Source organism: Rana temporaria, chromosome 6 (genome assembly GCF_905171775.1).
Source record: "Rana temporaria chromosome 6, aRanTem1.1, whole genome shotgun sequence".
NCBI lineage: Eukaryota > Metazoa > Chordata > Amphibia > Anura > Ranidae > Rana > Rana temporaria.
In genome coordinates this window covers 65,774,760-65,794,102 of record NC_053494.1, presented here as the reverse complement: position 1 = coordinate 65,794,102, position 19,343 = coordinate 65,774,760, and the positions used below count along the sequence as shown (strand labels likewise).

The window sequence follows — 19,343 nt, the reverse complement described above, 5'->3', positions numbered from 1 at the left end:
TCTGGTTTTTGGTTTCATAGACTTCAATGGATCAAAAACGTTTGTTGAAAAATGCAAAATGCACCTGAATATGCAAATTGCAACCTGCAGTGGTGTGAATCAGGCCTTATGCCCGTACACACGTTCGGGTTTCCCGCCAGGCTTTTTTCCTGCTGGGAAATGCCGAGAACCGGCCGTGTGTATGCTCCATAGCAGTGTTTCCTATAGGAAAACTGCCGGGAAAAAAACGCCGGAAATTGCGGCAGGAAAAAGGAGAACGTGTTCTAATTTTTCCCGTCAGGATTCCCGGTGGTTTTCCTGTCGGGAAAACTGCCATGGAGCATACACATGGCCAGTTTTCCCGGGCCAAAAGCTGTCATGGCAGTTTTCCCGACGGGAAAACTGGTTGTGTGTATGAGGCATACAGTAAGTCTCTATTCGAACCTGTGCAAGCTCATTTGCGTATGCACGTTGCTGGTGGGGCAGCCTATTCATTTCAGTGGGCTGCCCTACCTATTAAAAACACAAGGAATACCATCCCAGACTCTTGTTTGGGCTGAACCCTATGCACGTACCGTGAAAATGTGCACAAAAAAAACCACGTTTACAAAATGCTAAGTGTGAAATTAACCTAACCCTGTTACAAAATGACATTATAAATACAGAAGCACAAATGTGAACACAGCCTGCAAAGGCCTCACTCCTTCCCCTAAAGGAAATGTTTCACATTCTAAAGCAGCAAAGTAAGTAATATCAGCAGGTCTGCCACATACTTTTAAAAACAATACAGTGGAAATACTTCTTCACATGTGAAACTTAAATTGCTTGCAAGCGTGACATTTTCATCTGCAATACACTGACCTTAGGTAACTGTCATTATGAGCTAAATGGTATATTTGCAAATATCCCATGTAGCTGAGCCCACATGGTGTGAGTGCAGTAGCAGCAACACCATCCATCTACTGTATATAGCTTGGAATAGTTATCTCTTGTCACATATGTTCTGCTTGAGCTCCACCTTCCCAGGACATGCCTCTAACCAGCTAAAGCATTAGCCTTAGTTAGTCTTGCCTCCCAGCCCGCCCTTGACATAGTGAAAGCATGAAATAGGAGCAGAGAGGGAATACAATATGCACTAAAGAAACAGAAGGCATTGAGAACATATGTACGGCTTGCTGCGTGTCCTAGAAGACCAACAGGGTATGTAATTAGCCTTGTTTACATGGCACAACACTGTATTTTGTATGTTACTACTTCCCCTACAGCACATAGCAAGCTGACCTCTGTCTTACAGTAATAAGAGGAACTCCTATTCTCTATGTACAGTATATGTGGGCATTGCCAGCTCTGCTAAACCAGAGTTAATGAGGATGAATATTTTACACACTCACGTGTGTGAGTGTGTATATATCTATATATTATATCATAAATGTATGTCAGTTCCAGTGTATAGCTGTATAAATGTGTACAGTATTTGTATATTTACATAGCCTTTTAGATTTTATATATAATTTATTATTTGGTTACCTTGAGGGAAAACCTGAAAGACTTGTGCATGGATATTACCACAAGTCTGGGTTGTACACTGTTGCACAGCAGTAACACATTGCAATACATGTTTTGCATGTTTTTGCGCTGCATTATTTGGCCTCATTCACATTTGTACGCCTGCGCAAAGGGCTATCTTTACCAGCATGGGTTGCACAGGTGCTCATACATCTGTGTGCAGGCAGTTTTATTCATGTTTATTGGAAGGCAGGGACACAGCCACTGGTCCCAATTTGACAGCCATGTGGGTGCGTGTCCATGAACTGTCTGCATTTGAGGACACACACCAAGTGACTGTCAAATTGGGACTAGCTGTTATGTTCCAATAGACATGAATGGAACTTACTACATGCAGAACCTGTCTTTGCACCTGCCCATCTTGTGTGTGCAAAGACGGTCCTACACACAGGTGTATGGACAAATCACCAAATAACCCCTTTATTCTTTCATCCAAAACCAATACAAAATTTCCAGTGAAATACTTGCAGTGAAAAAAGAGCACAAAAAACAAACAAACACAAATGATGAAAATATATTGGGGTAGATCCACAAAGAAAGTACGCCGGCGTATCTATTGATACGCCGGCGTAATTTCAAAATTCCTGCGTCGTATCTTTGTTTTGAATCCTCAAAACAAGATACAACGGCATCTGGGTTAGATCCGACAGGCGTACGTCTTCGTACGCCTTCGGATCTTAGATGCAATTTTTCGACATCCGCTAGGTGGCGTTCCCGTCGTAATCCGCGTCGAGTATGCAAATTAGCTATTTCCGACGATCCGCGAACGTACGAGCGGCCGTCGCATTCTTTTACGTCGTTTCCGTTCGGCTTTTTCCGGCGTATAGTTAAAGCTGCTATCTGGTGGCGTACTCAATGTTAAGTTTGGCCGTCGTTCCCGCGTATAATTTTGAAAATGTTACGTTGTTTGCGTAAGTCGTCCGTGAATGGGGCTGGACGCCATTTACGTTCACGTCGAAAACAATGACGTCCTTGCGACGTCATTTGGAGCAATGCACCTTGGGAGTTTTGACGGACGGGGCATGCGCAGTTCGTTCGGCGCCGGGGACGCGCTTCATTTAAATGAAACACGCCCCCTACTCGCCGCATTTGAATTCCACGCCCTTACGCCGCAAGAGATACCCTACGCCGCCGTAACTTTTGGCGCAAATTCTTTCAGGATTCAAAGAATAGCGAAGTAAGTTACAGCGGCGTAGCGTATCTCACATACGTTGCGCCCACGCAGATATATGTGGATCTGCCCCTTTGTATCCAGGAATTATAATTTATAACTAAGTCCATTTGGACTCCCACCCTGTGTTGTATCTTTTGGATGAGTGAAAGGGGCTTAAAATGATTGACTTCTTGGGGGTTATTTATTAACCTCCCTGGCGGTATGATTATTTCAGATTTTAGGCACTGAAAGCGGTACCATTATTTTGCAAGGAAATTTGGCGTTTTACATTGTAGGCCTGTAATTCTTAGAAATAACTCACTTAAATCTGTCCGAACAAGAGTCTTGTAGACATCTCGGGTATGAAAAAGTTTGAAAAACAAAATCATAAATTATAGTATAATAAATAATTATAAATAATTATAACAAATAATAATATAATTATAATAAAAATTATTCAATAATGTAATCAACTCAAAATCACTGAAATTTGCTCAGTTGCAGAATTGTCGCTGTCATTACTTTTATTTTTTTATGACGAATTTCCCCACAAATCACTATCGCTCAATTCTGCAAGTGATTATAATTTATTAGCGCTGTTTTCTAGCTGGTCTAAAACCTCTTTTGACATGAAGGGACAGTTTTTGGTTGCTATCTACAATCTACAATTTCCAGGCAGAAAGAACAGTTTTTATTATATAAAAGTGCATGTAGGGCACTGGGCAGACCACTAGGGACAAAGGGGGTGTGTATTGTTTACATACAGTACTGTAATCTGTAAGATTACAGTATACTGTATGTATTGTGTTTATTTACTTTTTTGAATTTGGCGCCGTTCTCCGCCCCCGTGCGTCGTAACGTCACAGGGAACGGAGCTGGGCGGCACACAGGGACACTGTGAATCGATCACACAGCGTGGCGGCATCGCAGGATCCAGGGACAAGGTAAGTAAACCATGCCTGTGGCTGCTGCAATGATTTCATCATCCAATCATGTGCAAGCAAAAATGCTGTTTATTTTCCCTGCATGTCCCCCTCAGCGACTGCACTTCCAAGTGCACTTGTAGTGCAAAAGTGAATTTGCCTTTAACCCCCCTGGCGGAATTCCCGAGTCTGGCTCGGGGTGGTATTTCATTACCAAAAGCGGTAACCCCGAGCCAGACAGTATGTGGCAGGCTTTCGAGAAACTTCCCTTAATCGTTTCTAATGTATGTTCATCCAAATTCCATCCAACAGGTCTTGATAATATTCATCCCTCGATGAAACATAGGTATGTAGCTCCATGACTTGCTTCACCTCTCAGAGACTAATGGCCGATATCAAGACAGAAAAAAGAATATACACTGCTCAAAAAAAATAAAGGAACACTTTTAAATCAGAACTGTTGGGATATTGAACTGGTCAGTTAAGTAGCAGAGGGGGAGGGGTGTATACAGTGGGGGTTTTTAATCAGTTTCAGCTGCTTTGCTGTTAATTGAAATTAACAACAGGTGCACTAGATGGGCAACAATGGGATGACCTCCAAAACAGGATTGTTTTTTCAGGTGGAGGTGTCTGACATTTTTTTCCCCTGCTCATCTTTTCTGACTGTTTTTCACTAGTTTTGCATTTGGCTAGGGTCAGTGTCACTACTGGTAGCACGAGGCAATACTTGGACCCTGTAAAGATTGCACAGGCAGTCCAACTCCTCCAGGGTGGCACATCAATGTGTGTCATTGCCAGAAGGTTTGCAGTGTCCCCCAGCACAGTCTCAAGAGCATGGAGGAGATTCCAGGAGACATGCAGTTACTCTAGGAGAGCTGGACAGAGCCGTAGAAGGGCCTTAACCCATCAGCAGGACCTGTATCTGCTCCTTTGTGCAAAGAGGAACAGGATGAGCACTGCCAGAGCCCTACAAAATGACCTCCAGCAGGTGACTGGTGTGAATGTCTTTGACCAAACAATCAGAAACAGACTTCATGGGGGTGGCCTGAGGGCCTGACGTCCTCTAGTGTGCTTTGTGCTCACTGCCGGACATTGTGGATCTCGATTGGCATTTTCAATTGAACAAAAGAATTGGCAGGTCTGCCACTGGTGCCCCATGCTTTTCACAGATGAGAGCAGGTTCACCCTCAGCATATGTGACAGACGTGAAAGGGTCTGGAGAAGCCACGGAGAACTTTATGCTGCCTGTAACATCGTTCAGCATGACCGGTTTGGTGGTGGGTCAGTGATGATGTGGGGAGGCATTTCCATAGAGGGACGCACAGACCTCTACAGGCTATACAATGGCACCCTGACTGCCATTAGGTATCGGGATGAAATTCTTGTACCCATTGTCAGACCCTACGCTGGTGCAGTGGGTCTTGGGGTTCCTCCTGGTGCACGAAAATGCCTGGCCTGTTGAATTACTCTGTGCACCCCAAAGCTCAAACACGCATGCCTTTCTCCCCAGCCTCAGTTGCACGTGACAGTAAATGAATGGAAAGTGCCCTGTGCTGAGCCTCTGTTTATTCACAAACTGAAGCATGGTAAACTCAGTTTACTATGCTTCAGTTAGGAATGAAAAGGGAATGCACTGGTAAATTATTTAATTACCCTCTTCCCCCACTCTCTATCCTAAAACATCCCTTACATCAGCTGGGGAGAGAGGAGGGAAGCCATTAGCAGTGCGGGGCAGGGGGGCCAACACGGGGAAAGCCCTGGCAGTAGGGGGAATCAGGACAGCAGTAAATGATTAGGGTGTGCCCAGGCACACCTGGCACACCCCCTGCGCACGCCTATGCCTGGCCTTATGTGGCAAAAGCATGCAGCCAGTTCCTGGAGGATGAAGAAATTGATACCATTGAATGGCCCCCACACTCACCTGACCTAAATCCAAAAGAACACCCCTGGGACATTATGTTTCGGTCCGCCAGGTTGCACCTCAGTCTGTTCAGGAGCTCAGTGATGCTCTGGTCCAGATCTGGGAGGAAATACCCCAGAACACCATGTGTCGTCTCATTAGGAGCATGCCCTGATGATGTCAGGCATGCATACAAGCACTTGGGGGCCATACAAACTACTGAGGTCCATTTTAAGTTGTTGCAATGAAATTTCAGCAAAATGGACTAGCTTGCTGCATAATTTTTTCACCTAGATTTTCGGGCTGTCTTTGAATTCAGCCCTCTATAGGTGGATAATTTTCATTTCCATCAAATGATGTGCCATCCTTTCATTCCTAACACATAACCCAGTTCATATCAGTATAGATATCCAGCATAAGATTTTTGCCTGTTGAGATCTGATGTTTTCAAAGTGTTCCTTTAATTTTTTTGAGCAGTGTACATGCATATAAAAAAATGTTCACCTCTCAGATGCTCATGGCAGATACCATGAAAAGGAAAAGACAAATGAAAGCAGCGTGTTTTGATCTATCTCACATACACTAGGCCCCTTACACACGACAAGCCCGCTCGGATTCACCTGTATGTTTTTTTAGGCAGATCCGAGCAGACCATCCATTGACTCCTATGGGGAGACGGATGTCAGCGGAGATGTGTCTGACACCCGTCTGCCATCCGATTCAACAAAAATAGACATATGGCTATACGTTTGCCATTCGTCTTATCGGATGAGATCTGATGAAAACAGACACGCTGTCTGTTTTCGTCTGATCTCTCTATAGGAATCAGGCCCCTCCCCGCTCAGTAAACAGAGATGGACCTGCCATCCGCCGGCTCAGTGGAGATTAATAGAGCGATCTCCTGCTGAAATGGCGGACTCCGCTAAGCTAATCCGCCTAGTGAGAATAAAGCCTTACATTCACATAACAATCAACATGCGTCTTCTCTTTAAGTTTACAAGTCCCCAATGTTCTCAACAAATTAAAAACTTGTTTCACAATTGATACATACAGTGCTACCCCTTTAAAACCACAATCACCAATGCTCTGGATGAATGGACGACTTACTGGATGAATGTGCAGTAAGAGTCATACCAGGTCCTGGGGTCTTCCCCCTTTTCCACCAGAGGACTACCTTAAAGGGGTTGTAAAGGTAAAAAAAAAAATCCCTAAATAGCTTCCTTTACCTTAGTGCAGTCCTCCTTCACTTACCTCATCCTTCGATTTTGCTTTTAAATGTCCTTATTTCTTCTGAGAAATCCTCACTTCCTGTTCTTCTGTCTGTAACTACACACCGTAATGCAAGGCTTTCTCCCTGGTGTGAGGACACTCTCTTCTTTGCAGATAGAGAAAGGAGTTGTGTGTTAGTGGGCATCCTGACACTCCTGCTCGCCCCCTCAAGAGGCTTTCTCCACACCAGGGAGAAGGCCTCGCATTACGATGTGTAGTTACAGACAGAAGAACAGGAAGTGAGAATTTCTCAGAAGAAATAAGGACATTTAAAAGCAAAATCGAAGGATGAGGTAAGTGAAGGAGGACTGCACTAAGGTAAAGGAAGCTATTTAGGGAAAACATTTTTTACCTTTACAACCACTTTAACCTATCCTCTCACCCAAATTCTATCTCCACTCCTCCAGAGTCAAGAAAAGTGATCAGCCACCTATTGTCACATTTTTATCAATAAAACATCAAAATCACAACACAAAAAAACAGCACTTCTGGGTCCACATGCATGAGAAGTCGTTTCCAGTCTACGCATTTCACCATACGACAATGGTATGAATCTGGCATTGGTGTGGCTCTGGAATGCACCTGGATTCATTGATTTTACATGTATCTGTTGTCCACTCCAGGAGTATCAACTGCCGCATAATTCTGCCCATATGAATGGACTACAAAATATGCTGTACATGGGTATACGCATGTAAACGCCAGTACTTGCAGTAACTGGTACGTGCATATGGACATATTTTTCTGGATGTGGAATTTCCGTGTGTCAGTGGGAAACAAATGCCAAGCATCTGTGGTCAATGGGAGTAAAAAATTTCCAGCGTTGGTGGTCAGTAGGTCAGAGGAAAGAAAATAGATGGGTAGCAGGGGGAAAAAATTGTCCTGCCTCGATAATCAGTAGGGGTAAAAATGATGGTCAGTTGGAAGAAAGATGCTTGAGGGTGGGAGAATGGTTCTCAGAAGGCTAAACGGGAAACAAAGAGGATTGGGTGATCATACTATATTTCTGGCACAACAGTTATTTTGCTGTATTTGCAGTGTGTTTAATCAATTGAGGACACTGGACGTGCTGCAAACGCTCATCAAAGTATAGAGGATATGTATAGTATGTCCAGTCCAGCATCTCTGTTATGCCCCCCCTTTCCAATTTCCAGCAATTTTTAGCTCTGAAAATGGAGCTGGGAGTTACTATGTAAAAAAAAAAAAACAATTGTTTGATCGTCGTTTATCGAAATAGAGATATACAAATTAACATTGTTACTTTTGTACCCACTCATCGATCTGGAGATCAAAGAGAGAGAGCCTCATCTGCAGATCCTGTCTTTTAAAGCAACCCGGCAAGTACCGTATTTGCCGGCGTATAAGGCCGCTGGGCATAAAGGAGGCCCCCTAATTTTCAGTTGAAAACGTTGGTTTTGTGTTATAGTCAACGTATGTCTTATACCCTCTTGTGCGGTAATACCGTATGTTCAGAAACAAAGAGGCTGCCAGATGGATATCAGCCCGCTGGGTGCTCTGTAAAACTGTATGTATTCAGTATATGCGCCGCTCAGACAATCCCGGCGGGCGATGCACTCTATTGATGACTACAGAGCATGCTAAGCCTGCTCGGATTGGAGTAACAACCTCTGCCAATCATCAAGTGTATCGCCCGGATTGGCAGAGCGGCGCATATACTGAATACATACATTTTTTACACAGAATCTTGCGGGCTGATATCCATCTGGCGGCCTCTTCACCTGGCGTATAAGATGACCCCCGCTTTTTGGCTTTGTAATTTCGCTGTAAAAGGTCATCTTATACGCCGGAAAATACGGTAGAAAGAAAAGAAAAAACCCTTTTTATATTTTTTTTTTTAGTTTATTAACCTTAAATATTTAATATTTTTTTCATTTTGTTTTGTTTGTTCACTTTGTTCATTTTTTTTTTCAAATGTTACAGTAAAAAAAAAAAAAAACATGATTTAATTTATACTTTTATACTACCTTAACTAAAAAAAATGTTTAATGCATACTTGTCAAAAAAAGAAGGTGAGGTTTCTTTTACTCTTGTTACATGTTTTTTGTAAGGATTGTATTAAAAAATCATTTTTGCAATACAATATCACAAAAAGAATCCTTGTTAGTCTTATGCCGCGTACACACAATAATTTTTCAGGTTGTAAAAAACAACGTTTTTCAGGCTCTAGAAAAAAAAGTTTTTTTCAACTTCATCAATAAAACGGCCTTATCTACGCACGATCATTAAAAAAAAAATGCTCTAGCAAAGCGCGGTGACGTACAACACGTACGACGGCACTATAAAGGGGAAGTTCCATTCAGATGACTCCACCCTTTGGGCTGCTTTAGCTGATTTTGTGTTAGTAAAAGACGATTTGCGCTTTTCTGTCTGTTACAGCGTGATGAATGTGCTTACCCCATTACAAACGGTAGTTTTACCAGAACAAGCGCTCCCGTCTCATAACTTGCTTCTGAGCATGCGCAGGTTTTTCATGTCGTTAAAGCCCACACACGATGATTTTTTACAACCCGAAAAACTAAATAGTTTAAAACGTCGTGAAAAAATAGAGCATGTTTGAAAAAAAAATTGCCCGTTCTTCAGAACCTGAAAAAGCCCACACACGATCATTTTAAATGACATTTTAAAAAAACGTTGTTTTAATAAAAACAATTTGAAAAAAAATAAAATAAAAAACGTTGTTTTTTACAACCCGAAAAATTATCGTGTGTAGGCGGCATAAGTCTTTGTCTTTTTTCAAAACATAGTTTGAAAAAAGACCCAAGTCCATTTAGTTCAACCAATAAAAGAGAAAAAATCCCAAGTAATGCAAGTAATTAAAAATTTGGCAAATAAACAGGTGCACAGCAGATATGTAAAAACTGTTCTGGTCCATAGGGGGTGTACTGGTGTGACTTGGTAAGTGGTCAAAGTCATAAAACATGGGAAACTGTTCATGTAATGCAGAGATGTATTAAATGTGTGTGTTTGTGTTTTTTTTTTTTTTTTAAGGTTTTTGCCTTGACATACACTCTTTGTCAGCTTTGGTGTTTTTTAAGACAGTATTCAATGTTTTTTTTCAATGCCTTAAATTTTTTATTTTGTTTTACTTTTTGGAATTTCTCAATAATGCCGCGTACACACCATCACTTTATGTGATGAAAAAAAATGACGTTTTTAAAAACGTCACTTTAATTGACTGTGTGTGGGGGAAAACGTCGTTTTATGTCTTGTAAAAAACGACCAAAAAAAATTGAAGCATGCTTCAATTTTATGTGTCGTTTTTCAAAAGTGCACTTTTTACTTCACAGAAATTGACCGTGTGTAGCAAAAAACGTCGTTTTCTAAGACGTTTTTTCATCCACGCATGCCCAGAAGCTACTTATGAAGCAAGCTTCAATGGTAAAACGTGGTGGAACGTAACCTCACTTTGCAAGAACATTGTGAGAAAACGATGGTGTGTAGGCAACTTCGTCTTTGAAAAATGAAGTTTCAAAAACCTCATTTTTTACTTCACAGAAAGTGTCGTTTTTTTTCATCACATAAAGTGATGGTGTGTATGCGGCATGAGAGTTGATATTGCATTTCTTTCTAGATATGCTCTATGTGAAATGTTTTCTTATTAGGTGCACACTGAGTGTATCTAGAAAGAAATGCAGAGATAACTCTTATGCCGCGTACACACGACCGTTTTTCATGACGAGAAAAATTAAATTTTTTAAATTGGTTGTGAAAAATGGTCGTGTGTAAGCCCCAGAGCATTTTTCTCGACAAGAAAAATGGCCCTTAAAAATTTAAAACCTGCTCTATTTTTTCTCATCGTTTTTGACACCTTGAAAAATGGTCGTGTGTACGCTTTAACGAGGGGGGAAAAAAACGTGCATGCTCAGAAGCAAGTTATGAGATGGGGAAATTGGAATAAGCAGCCCAAAGGATGGCGCCATTCGAATGGAACTTCCCCTTTATAGTGCCGTTGTGCGTGTTGGACGTCACCGCGATTTGCTCGAACATTTTGTTTCACGAGCGTGTGTATGCAAGGCAGGCTTGAGAGGAATCACGTCGAGAAAAACATCGTTTTTTTCCATGACATGAATAACGGTCATGTGTATGCGGCATTACTGACAGGGCTTTGTTGATAAAGCAAGCTTGGTGACTAACAAAGCCATGCAATCACATGTCAACACTTCAGATGAATCTAGAGCAACTATTCCAGGTTTGTGGCTCTGAAAATATAAAGCTTGAAGCTGCATCACAGCCAGCCAACTGACATTTTCAGGAGAACAGTTCAGAAATGACAGCGTATGTATTTTCTTAGTACAAATTTCTTTTAATAAAATTCTATGCTTTCTACAAGCTCCGGATTTACTTCCCACCCATATCATATATTTTGGTTCCAAAAGTCCCAAGGTTTATCCTACTCTATATGTAGATTATACAGTATATTGATTTCAATTGATCTGCCATTAGAGGCTGTACAGCTGTACAGACTGTTTAAACAGGAGTTCTTAATTTTTTTATTTTTTCCTTGTGCCATTGTTTCTATTGTATTTCATTTTGTCGCTGACTGTCATTAGCCATTCAACATCTGTATCTTTTTCTGGCAGGGTTTGATTGTTGGAGTTATGCTGCATTAATGGAGTGAAAAGGAAACTTAACAAATGGCTTTGGACAATGAGAGGAAGATCTTGGAATGTTGCTGAAGCTTGAAATATAGATTATATCACAGAACAACGGTGACTCACTTTGGGGAGTTTTGTCTAAAAGACATTCTGCACTGCTGTTTACATTTTAAAAACTTGCCCTGAATTCCTTCGCGTATTCCCATATGGCTTAAGTGTTTTTGTACCAACTGCAAGCATGAAGTGGCTCTGCAAACTTGATGAGTCTGGGAAGTTCTGGGTGAGCATTATGTTTTTGTATGACTTGATACCACAAAGGATTAAAATGGTTAAGTATACTTACCCCCACCCACCAGCTGCATACGTACTGAATCTCGTAGCCTTGGCCCCCCAAACTGTTTACATCCTTTGGGTCCAGTCTTCTTCCTGCTTGTGCTGACAAACCAGGTCCTTATAGACTTCTTTGAGACCGTCTTCCTTGCATCTCCAACCTTGGGAGACAGCCCCAGATGTCTATGAGGAACGATTAAGCAGGTGCACCCAGTGCAACAAGGATTTTACAGCAGGATGTAAATAGCGTGGTGGCCGACAGGCATGGAATGGAGGTGTCTAAATGTACACAGATCTGAAAACCTTTCTGCCGTTCACATGAAAGGGTTTTCTTATGTAATATGGGCCTACTATTAAGGAGGCAAAAAGACAAACAAGTGTTTCTGAAGCATACAGACAGATTTGTTCCTTTACTTTTCATAGTTGCACTTGAAAAAAGAGCATTTTTCATTTACATTTTGTGCTATACAGGGTACAGCATCTACACCCTGAGTTTTCCTTGTGTTTATAAGCTGTAGAGTTCCTAAAATGAAGTTTAGTAACAGATGAGAGAAACTTTCTTTAGGCTGTGTTCACACCTCTGACAGATGCCGATCGCAGCAGGGGTCCGGTGCGTTCCTGTTCTCCGTTTCTGGGACAAATTTTTGCCTGATTTCGGCTCTAAAACTGAGCCAAAGACGCACAGCACTCCTGTGCAAGCCGCTCTGGAGATATGTGAACCGCCTTTATAGAGAGCTGGTCACAATCTCCTGTCATGCGAGTTGGATGCATCCAATTTGCATAGGTGTGAAACCAGCCTTAAAGAATGGCTATGGTTCTGGAACAATGTTATGTTCGAAGACAGGATGGTACTGCATGCAGGTCGAGCTTGCTCTGGTGGTGTTCCATATCTTGTATATACTTGCAAGTTATTTATTTATTTCAGGTACTTATATAGCACCGTCAATTTTTGCAGTGCTTTTACATATACATTGTACATTCACATCAGTCCATACCCTCAAGGAGCTTACAATCTAAGGTCCCTAGCACACATTTATACATATACTAGGGCCAATTTAGACAGGATCCAATTCACCTACCAGCATGTCTTTGGAGTGTGGGAGGAAACCGGAGTACCCAGCGAAAACCCACGCAGGGAGAACATTCAAACTCCAGGCAGGTAGTGTTGTGGCTAGGATTCAAACCAGCGACTCTCTTGCTGCTAGGTGAAAGCGCCGCCCATTATGGGATGCTGGACACGTTTTCGGGGCTTTTGGGCAGTGTACCTGTTCATGCACGTGACTGCATAACCTGTGTAATCACTTTCCAAGACCATCAGCTGCCATGTATTGCTGTCCACGCACTGGGGGTTATTTACGAAAGGCAAATCCACTTTGCACTACAAGTGCAACGTGCACTTGAAATTGCACTGTAAATCTGAGGGGTAGATCTGAAATGAGGGGAAGCTCTGCTGATTTTATCATCCAATCATGTGCAAGCTAAAATGCTGTTTTTTTATTTCCTTGCATGTCCCCCTCAGATCTACAACAACTGCATTTCCAAGTGCACTTTCAGTGCAATTTCAAGTGCACTTTGCACTTGTAGTTTGCACCTGTAGTGCAAAGTGGATTTGCCTTTCGTAAATAACCCTCACTATCAGAGCATACTGTATGTCTGTGCAGCACCTGTATGGCCCTGTGCATGAAGCCTAAGGTGGAGAAAGAGGACCTAAGGTGGACTTTGCATAAAGTGGACAGCTTGTCGGTTGAACTTGTATCCACCAGAGCATGTTTCCATCTTGGATATAGTGAAAAAATTGTGCTGCTTCTTGCTCCTTCTTGATATCCCAAAAGGCAACTGAAAATCCCCTTTTTCCCTATTTCGCAACCTTTTCCACACAGGAACCCTTGAAATAACTTTCTGGTCTCAGGGAACCCCTGCTAAAAATTACTACCATATATACTCGAGTATAAGCCAAGTTTTTCAGCACATTTTTTGTGTGCTGAAAATGCCCCCCTTGGCTTATACTCGAGTCACCTTTGTGCGCCTGATCTCCCAGAATTTGGGGACCCTGGGCGTAGGTCCCCTGGACCCCAAACATTTAGCACCGTTCTTCCTCTACAAGTGTACAAAGTTTGTTGGCCGGGGAGCACCGAATTTTCAAAGCCGGGCATCCCTTCCATAGACTTCCATGTTAAACGGTCATTTCTCCAGTGACTTTGGGGACCCGGTACTGGCCGGTCGTAGGTCCCCTGTAGCCCAATTTCTCCTCTAAAAGTGTGCAAAGTTTGTTGTCTGGGTAACCTATGGCTGGGGAGCACCGATTTTTCAAAGCCTGGCAACCTTTCCATAGACTCCCATGTTAAACATCACTGTGTCTAGTCATGGACACAGTGAGGCATGGGCACACTGAGGCATGCACATGGACACAGTGAGGCATGCAAATGGACACCCTAGGCTTATACTCAAGTCAATACGTTTTCCCAGTTTTTTGTGGTAAAATTAGGTGCCTCGGCTTATATTCGGGTCGGCTTATATTTGAGTATATACGGGTATATCTACGATTTATGATACATTAGTGTGATACCTTATACAATTTGCGTTGTTCAATTTCCTTTAACTATGTAGTGCAAGGGCCTGGCTGATTGCATACAATTTGAAAGTGTTTAGGTTTGACCTCATAACATATGGTTTGATAAACCTAAAGGAAAGTTGTACAAGAAAATAGTATAAAAATTGTATAGTGTGTAGCCAGCTTTACACTTGTGGTCATTAGGAAGAATTACCTTAGAGGCAGAAATTGCTCAAGGAACCCCTAGCAACATCTGGAGGAACCCTATTGTTCCATGGAACCCTGGTTGAGAAACCCTGCCTTAGAATATTAGAATATTAATATTCTGTGCATTTATAAACCCACCCTTTTGTGAAGCAATGTACTGAGTTAGCTGGAAATGGCTCCTGGGGAAGACTAATCTATGTAAAGATCCCTTTTCATATGTAGAGATTAAACTTCTTTTGCTCCAGGTGCATATAGACCATTTAGTGTTTTATAGTGATCATATGCCACCTGTTAAATTGCATGTTCACAAAGAGTAAATTCAGTTCAGCTAATTTTTCTTATAGTTGAGGTCCTCCATACTCCTTATGAATCTTTTTACCCATTTCTTTACAGTTCCACAATAAATTGATGCTCAAAACCCGAATGACATGTTTTACATGAGGCCTTACTAAAGCTTTTTTAAAGGGTCAACAGAATGTCTCTTTTTAATCTCTGCTATTAGGTCTAATATCTACCTGTACCTGGACATCCCGATCGCTCTCCAACATTTTTTCATCCAGTCATTCTCCCCCTAGATTGTAAAATGCACCTGTACTAGGTCCTCTAGCAGTCAGGGCAAGAATGCCTTGTTATAAATTCCATTTTAGGAGATTATAAAGTAAGGTCAAATAAAGCCATCAGAAATTCTTAATTTATTCGTGTATTCTATATTGATATGCTGAAAATTATCCGTCAAAATTTTTTTTTTTAGTTTTGTGCGAAAAGAAAAAAGGTTGCGATAATGATTTCCGAAAACGCCAGCAATTTTGCCGCTATTTTATAGTGCTTATGGTCTTTTTCATAGGTCATGTGACTCAAAAATGCATTACAGGTGCATTTTTTATGCATTTTTGCTCCATTTTCAATGCATTTCAATACGGAGGTGCAGTTTTTGTGTGTTTTTTTTTTTTAACTGACCAAATATGCACAAAAAATGCAGCAAGCAGGATTTTTAGCATGTCTTCAAAAGGTGTCGATAATGGCCAACAATAAATTAATATTCATTTAAATTCATGATATTAATTAAAAAGTCGAACAAAATACAACTATTTATAAATATATCTATCTATCTATGTGTGTGTGTATATATATATATATGTATGTATGTATCTATATATTTATATATATATATATATATATATATATATATATATAGTGTGTGTGTGTGTATATCTATCTATCTATCTATCTATATATATATATATATATATATATATATATATATATATATCTATAATATATATAAATATATTTATTTATTATATTTATATATTTATTTATTTTTTATTCATTTTTAAAGCCGTCCATTTCCGTTTCGGTTGCATTCTGAATTTTCATTTCGGTGCACCATTGGTATTCTATGTTGAGTGGTAATACATTCATTGTTAATTTAAAATTTAAAAGTATTATAATCACCTATTATAATTATGGCTAGATAACTAGCTCAGCATACTAGTGGTATGATCCACTACAATGCAATTCAATGCTTGGTGATAAGATATCTAAAACTTTAAATAGAGATTAAGGGCTGGTTCACACCACAAAAACGGACTCCAGATCCGTTCCAGATGCGTTTCTGCATGCATGTTTTTAGCATGTTTTTTGCATGAACCAGTGCATTTTTTGTGCATTTATGATGCGTTTCCAGATGCATTCCAGGTGCTTTTTTCTTAATTTCTCCTGTACTGGGGTCCGGTGTGTTTTTGATGCATTTTTGATGCATTCCGGTGCATTCCTGTACATTTTTGATGCGTTTTACTGTCCAGTGCAGGAAAAATGCAGTATGTTCTACTTTTTTTTTCTGGAAATGGAAAGCCCTGGATCTGACTGCACAGGTGTGAACTTTTCCATTAGAAACCATATAATCTAATTTCTATGCGTGTTGGATGCAGAAAGAAAACACACTGGACTGCATGTGGTGTGAACTGGACTTAAGCCAACAAGGGTAATTTCCAACAAAGGTTTATTCTTTGATCATGGTTTTAAAACATGTTTCCAAGATACCTGTGAGGCCTGTGAGTGGTGCATGCATGACTTACCTGGATGAGTTCACAAGACTTTAAACAGGTAAAGCAAACAGCAGTTCTTGGTGAAACACGTGCTGTTTATTTACAATGACTCTATACACTAGACTAGAACAAAACAAAAAAGAAAATATATCTTTGCCTTTTGGCAACTTACTAAAACACAGAATTTCCTGGCTAAAAGACCTGGAGCAACTGACTCCTACTGGGTGCCTAACTCTCTCCAAACCCAAAGTCCTTGCCACACAGGCCTTGTCAAACCAACATGAGCTTTCACCACACAGGTGGTCCAATGCTCCAGAGTCTAAAGCCTCGTACACACGACCGAGTTTCTCGGCAAAAAACAGCAAGAAACTTGCCGGTCGTGTGTACATTTTCGTTGAGGAAACTGTCGAGAAACTCGACGAGCCAAAAAGAGAGCAAGTTCTCTATTTCCTTGACGGGAATGGAGAAACTTGCCTTGTCGAGTTCCTCGACAGCCTAACAAGGAACTTGATGAGGAAAACGATGTGTTTCGCCCGTCGAGTTCCTCGGTCGTGTGTACGAGGCTTCAGGCCTCGTACACACGACTGGTTTTCTCGGCAAAAACCAGCAAGAAAACTGCTTCTTGCCAAGATTACCGTTGGTGTGTACGAGGCTTTCAGGTTTCTCGTCAGGAAATCTGGCCAGAATCTCGACGAGAAAAATAGAGAACCTGCGCTCTTTTTACTCGTCGAGATTCTTGTCGGCCTGTTTCCAGACGAGAAACCCGAGAGTGTATATACTTACCTGTCGCCGTGGAAACCCGCGCATGCTCGAAATGACTTTGACGCATGCGCGGTAGCTTTCACGGCATAGGTAGGGTGAAGCAATATGGCGGCAACGGCATCGAATGTGATGAGTGCATGCTCGTTGTATGCGATGACGTCACCGCGTTATTTCCTTTCAGGAGAACTGCGGTTCTTTTGAAACGAGAGTCTGTACACTCGGGCGGCAAGAGTTTCTTGCCAAGAATCTCGTCAGGGAAAACAACGTTTTTTTTTCCTGATGAGATTATTGTCCGTGTGTACAGGGCCTTACTCTCGGTTCATACTGGTGCGATGCGGGAACCAGCGTGATTCCTGTGCGGATTCCTGCATCGCATCTGACTCGCAGGCAATTCACACTAACATCTGCGAACCGCTGGGGATGTCAATAGAAAGTTAATGATGCCCCCAAATGGGTTTGCAGAATGCAGTGCGAACTGTGGAATTGAATCGCATGAGTCTGAACACCCATGCAATCTGATTCCAGTGTGGACCAAAAAAAGTGTTCTGCACCATACAAACTGTATGGCTGAATTTGCATTGCACAGACATTGCATGTGGTCTGCACAGCAATGCGATGTGATGTCTGGCATTGCATAAACGTGAACCCTGCCTTACACAGAAAAACTTGTTCCAAGGTGGAGTAAAAATCTTGAGCAGGCTGGGAGTTTTATAGAGCCGAGAATAACCAGACCTCCTTCATCTAATCTTGTAATCTAACCAACCAGCTCAACAACCTCATTAAATCAAAGAAAATAATAATATTTAGCAAACTGGCCTGAATCTGGGACAAATAAACTTCCACTTCTGGACACCATCAGTGTTTTTTTTTTATTTTGTCACTGTTCTGCTGTCAAATACCCCTCAAATAAAGTATGTCTTAGACCAGGGGTCTCCAATCCTGCGGCCCAAGGGCCAAATGTGGCCCTTTGGTAGCCTTTATCCGGCACTTGGGGCACTATTCCTCCCACTGTCACCAACAATTGGGCATTATTTATTCTATGGATACCAATGATGGGATACTATTCCTTCTACTAATAGGGGCACCACTCCTCCTATTGACCACCAACCTTGAGGTCATATTTATTCTCACTAATGGGCCCGTGACACTTTCTGCCCCTAAAGTCTGAAGGAAAAAAACTGGCCCTTTGTTTGAAAAAGTTTGGAGACCCCTGTCTTAGACCACTATACATATAATTGTTATACTCCTAAGTGGGTAATTAAAAAAATTATTTGCAAAGCTTTTTTTGGGTAGTATTGGCCCAATAGAAAGTCCTGCACCTACAGTAGTTCATGAAAGCCTTGTAAAGTTTCGTTAACAATGCCAACACATGTGACAGATGGTTCTTAATTATGCCACTTTCACATTGTGTCACGATGCCTGCAACACATTTAAAAAAAAATGATCTCCATTTCATAGATTGCAAAACTAAAGGCATTTTTTTTTCCACCTCAGACTTAACCATTTGCAGAGGAAGGTCGCGAGACTTGCCCGCCTTTCATTTGCCCGCCATATCTCCTTCCTGGTTTCGCATCATATGTGGAAGTTTTTATGTGTGTTTTTTTTTTTTTTTTCCCCTCTTTCCCCCCTCGTATACAAAAAGAGCAAATATATATTTTATCTACTTATACATATTTTTAAACATTTCTCCCTTAATTCTTATAACCCTATAACCCTTCTTATAAACTAAAGGCATTTAACCTTCTTGCCAACCGACTCACGTAGGAGTATGGCGGCAGAGCGCCTCTCTTGTGCTGGATCACGTACCTGATCTGGCACTTCAGGGTAGGGGGCGAACACCACTGCTGTGCTGTGATTAGACACAGCACAAGCTGATCAGTGGGTCCCAGCCAATGGATGTCTGCCGGCACCCGCTGATTGGGGCGGTGCTCCCAAAACGCCATGCCCATTGCTTTTAACCCTTTCTTCAGCCAGGTTAAAAGTGCCCCACTGGCAGCCAAAAAGCACAGCTATAACAGCGGTAAAACGCCACTAAAACT

The 19,343-nt window shown here is 41.5% G+C and overlaps 1 protein-coding gene across 2 annotated transcripts in view; it reads left to right on the top strand.

Moving 5' to 3' along the window:
- Positions 1–911: 911 nt before the first annotated feature.
- LOC120943546 (multidrug resistance-associated protein 1-like) overlaps positions 912–19,343 on the top strand; it is a 264,397-nt gene continuing 245,965 nt past the window's right edge. The window contains exons 1-2 of one of the 2 annotated variants that reach the window (XM_040356912.1): positions 912–1,179; positions 11,392–11,686. In XM_040356912.1, the coding sequence (XP_040212846.1) occupies positions 11,645–11,686 (42 nt within the window). In that variant the 5' untranslated portion in view covers positions 912–1,179; positions 11,392–11,644. The remainder of the gene's footprint in view (positions 1,180–11,391; positions 11,687–19,343) is intronic. The other variant, XM_040356911.1, reaches the window with a different exon arrangement.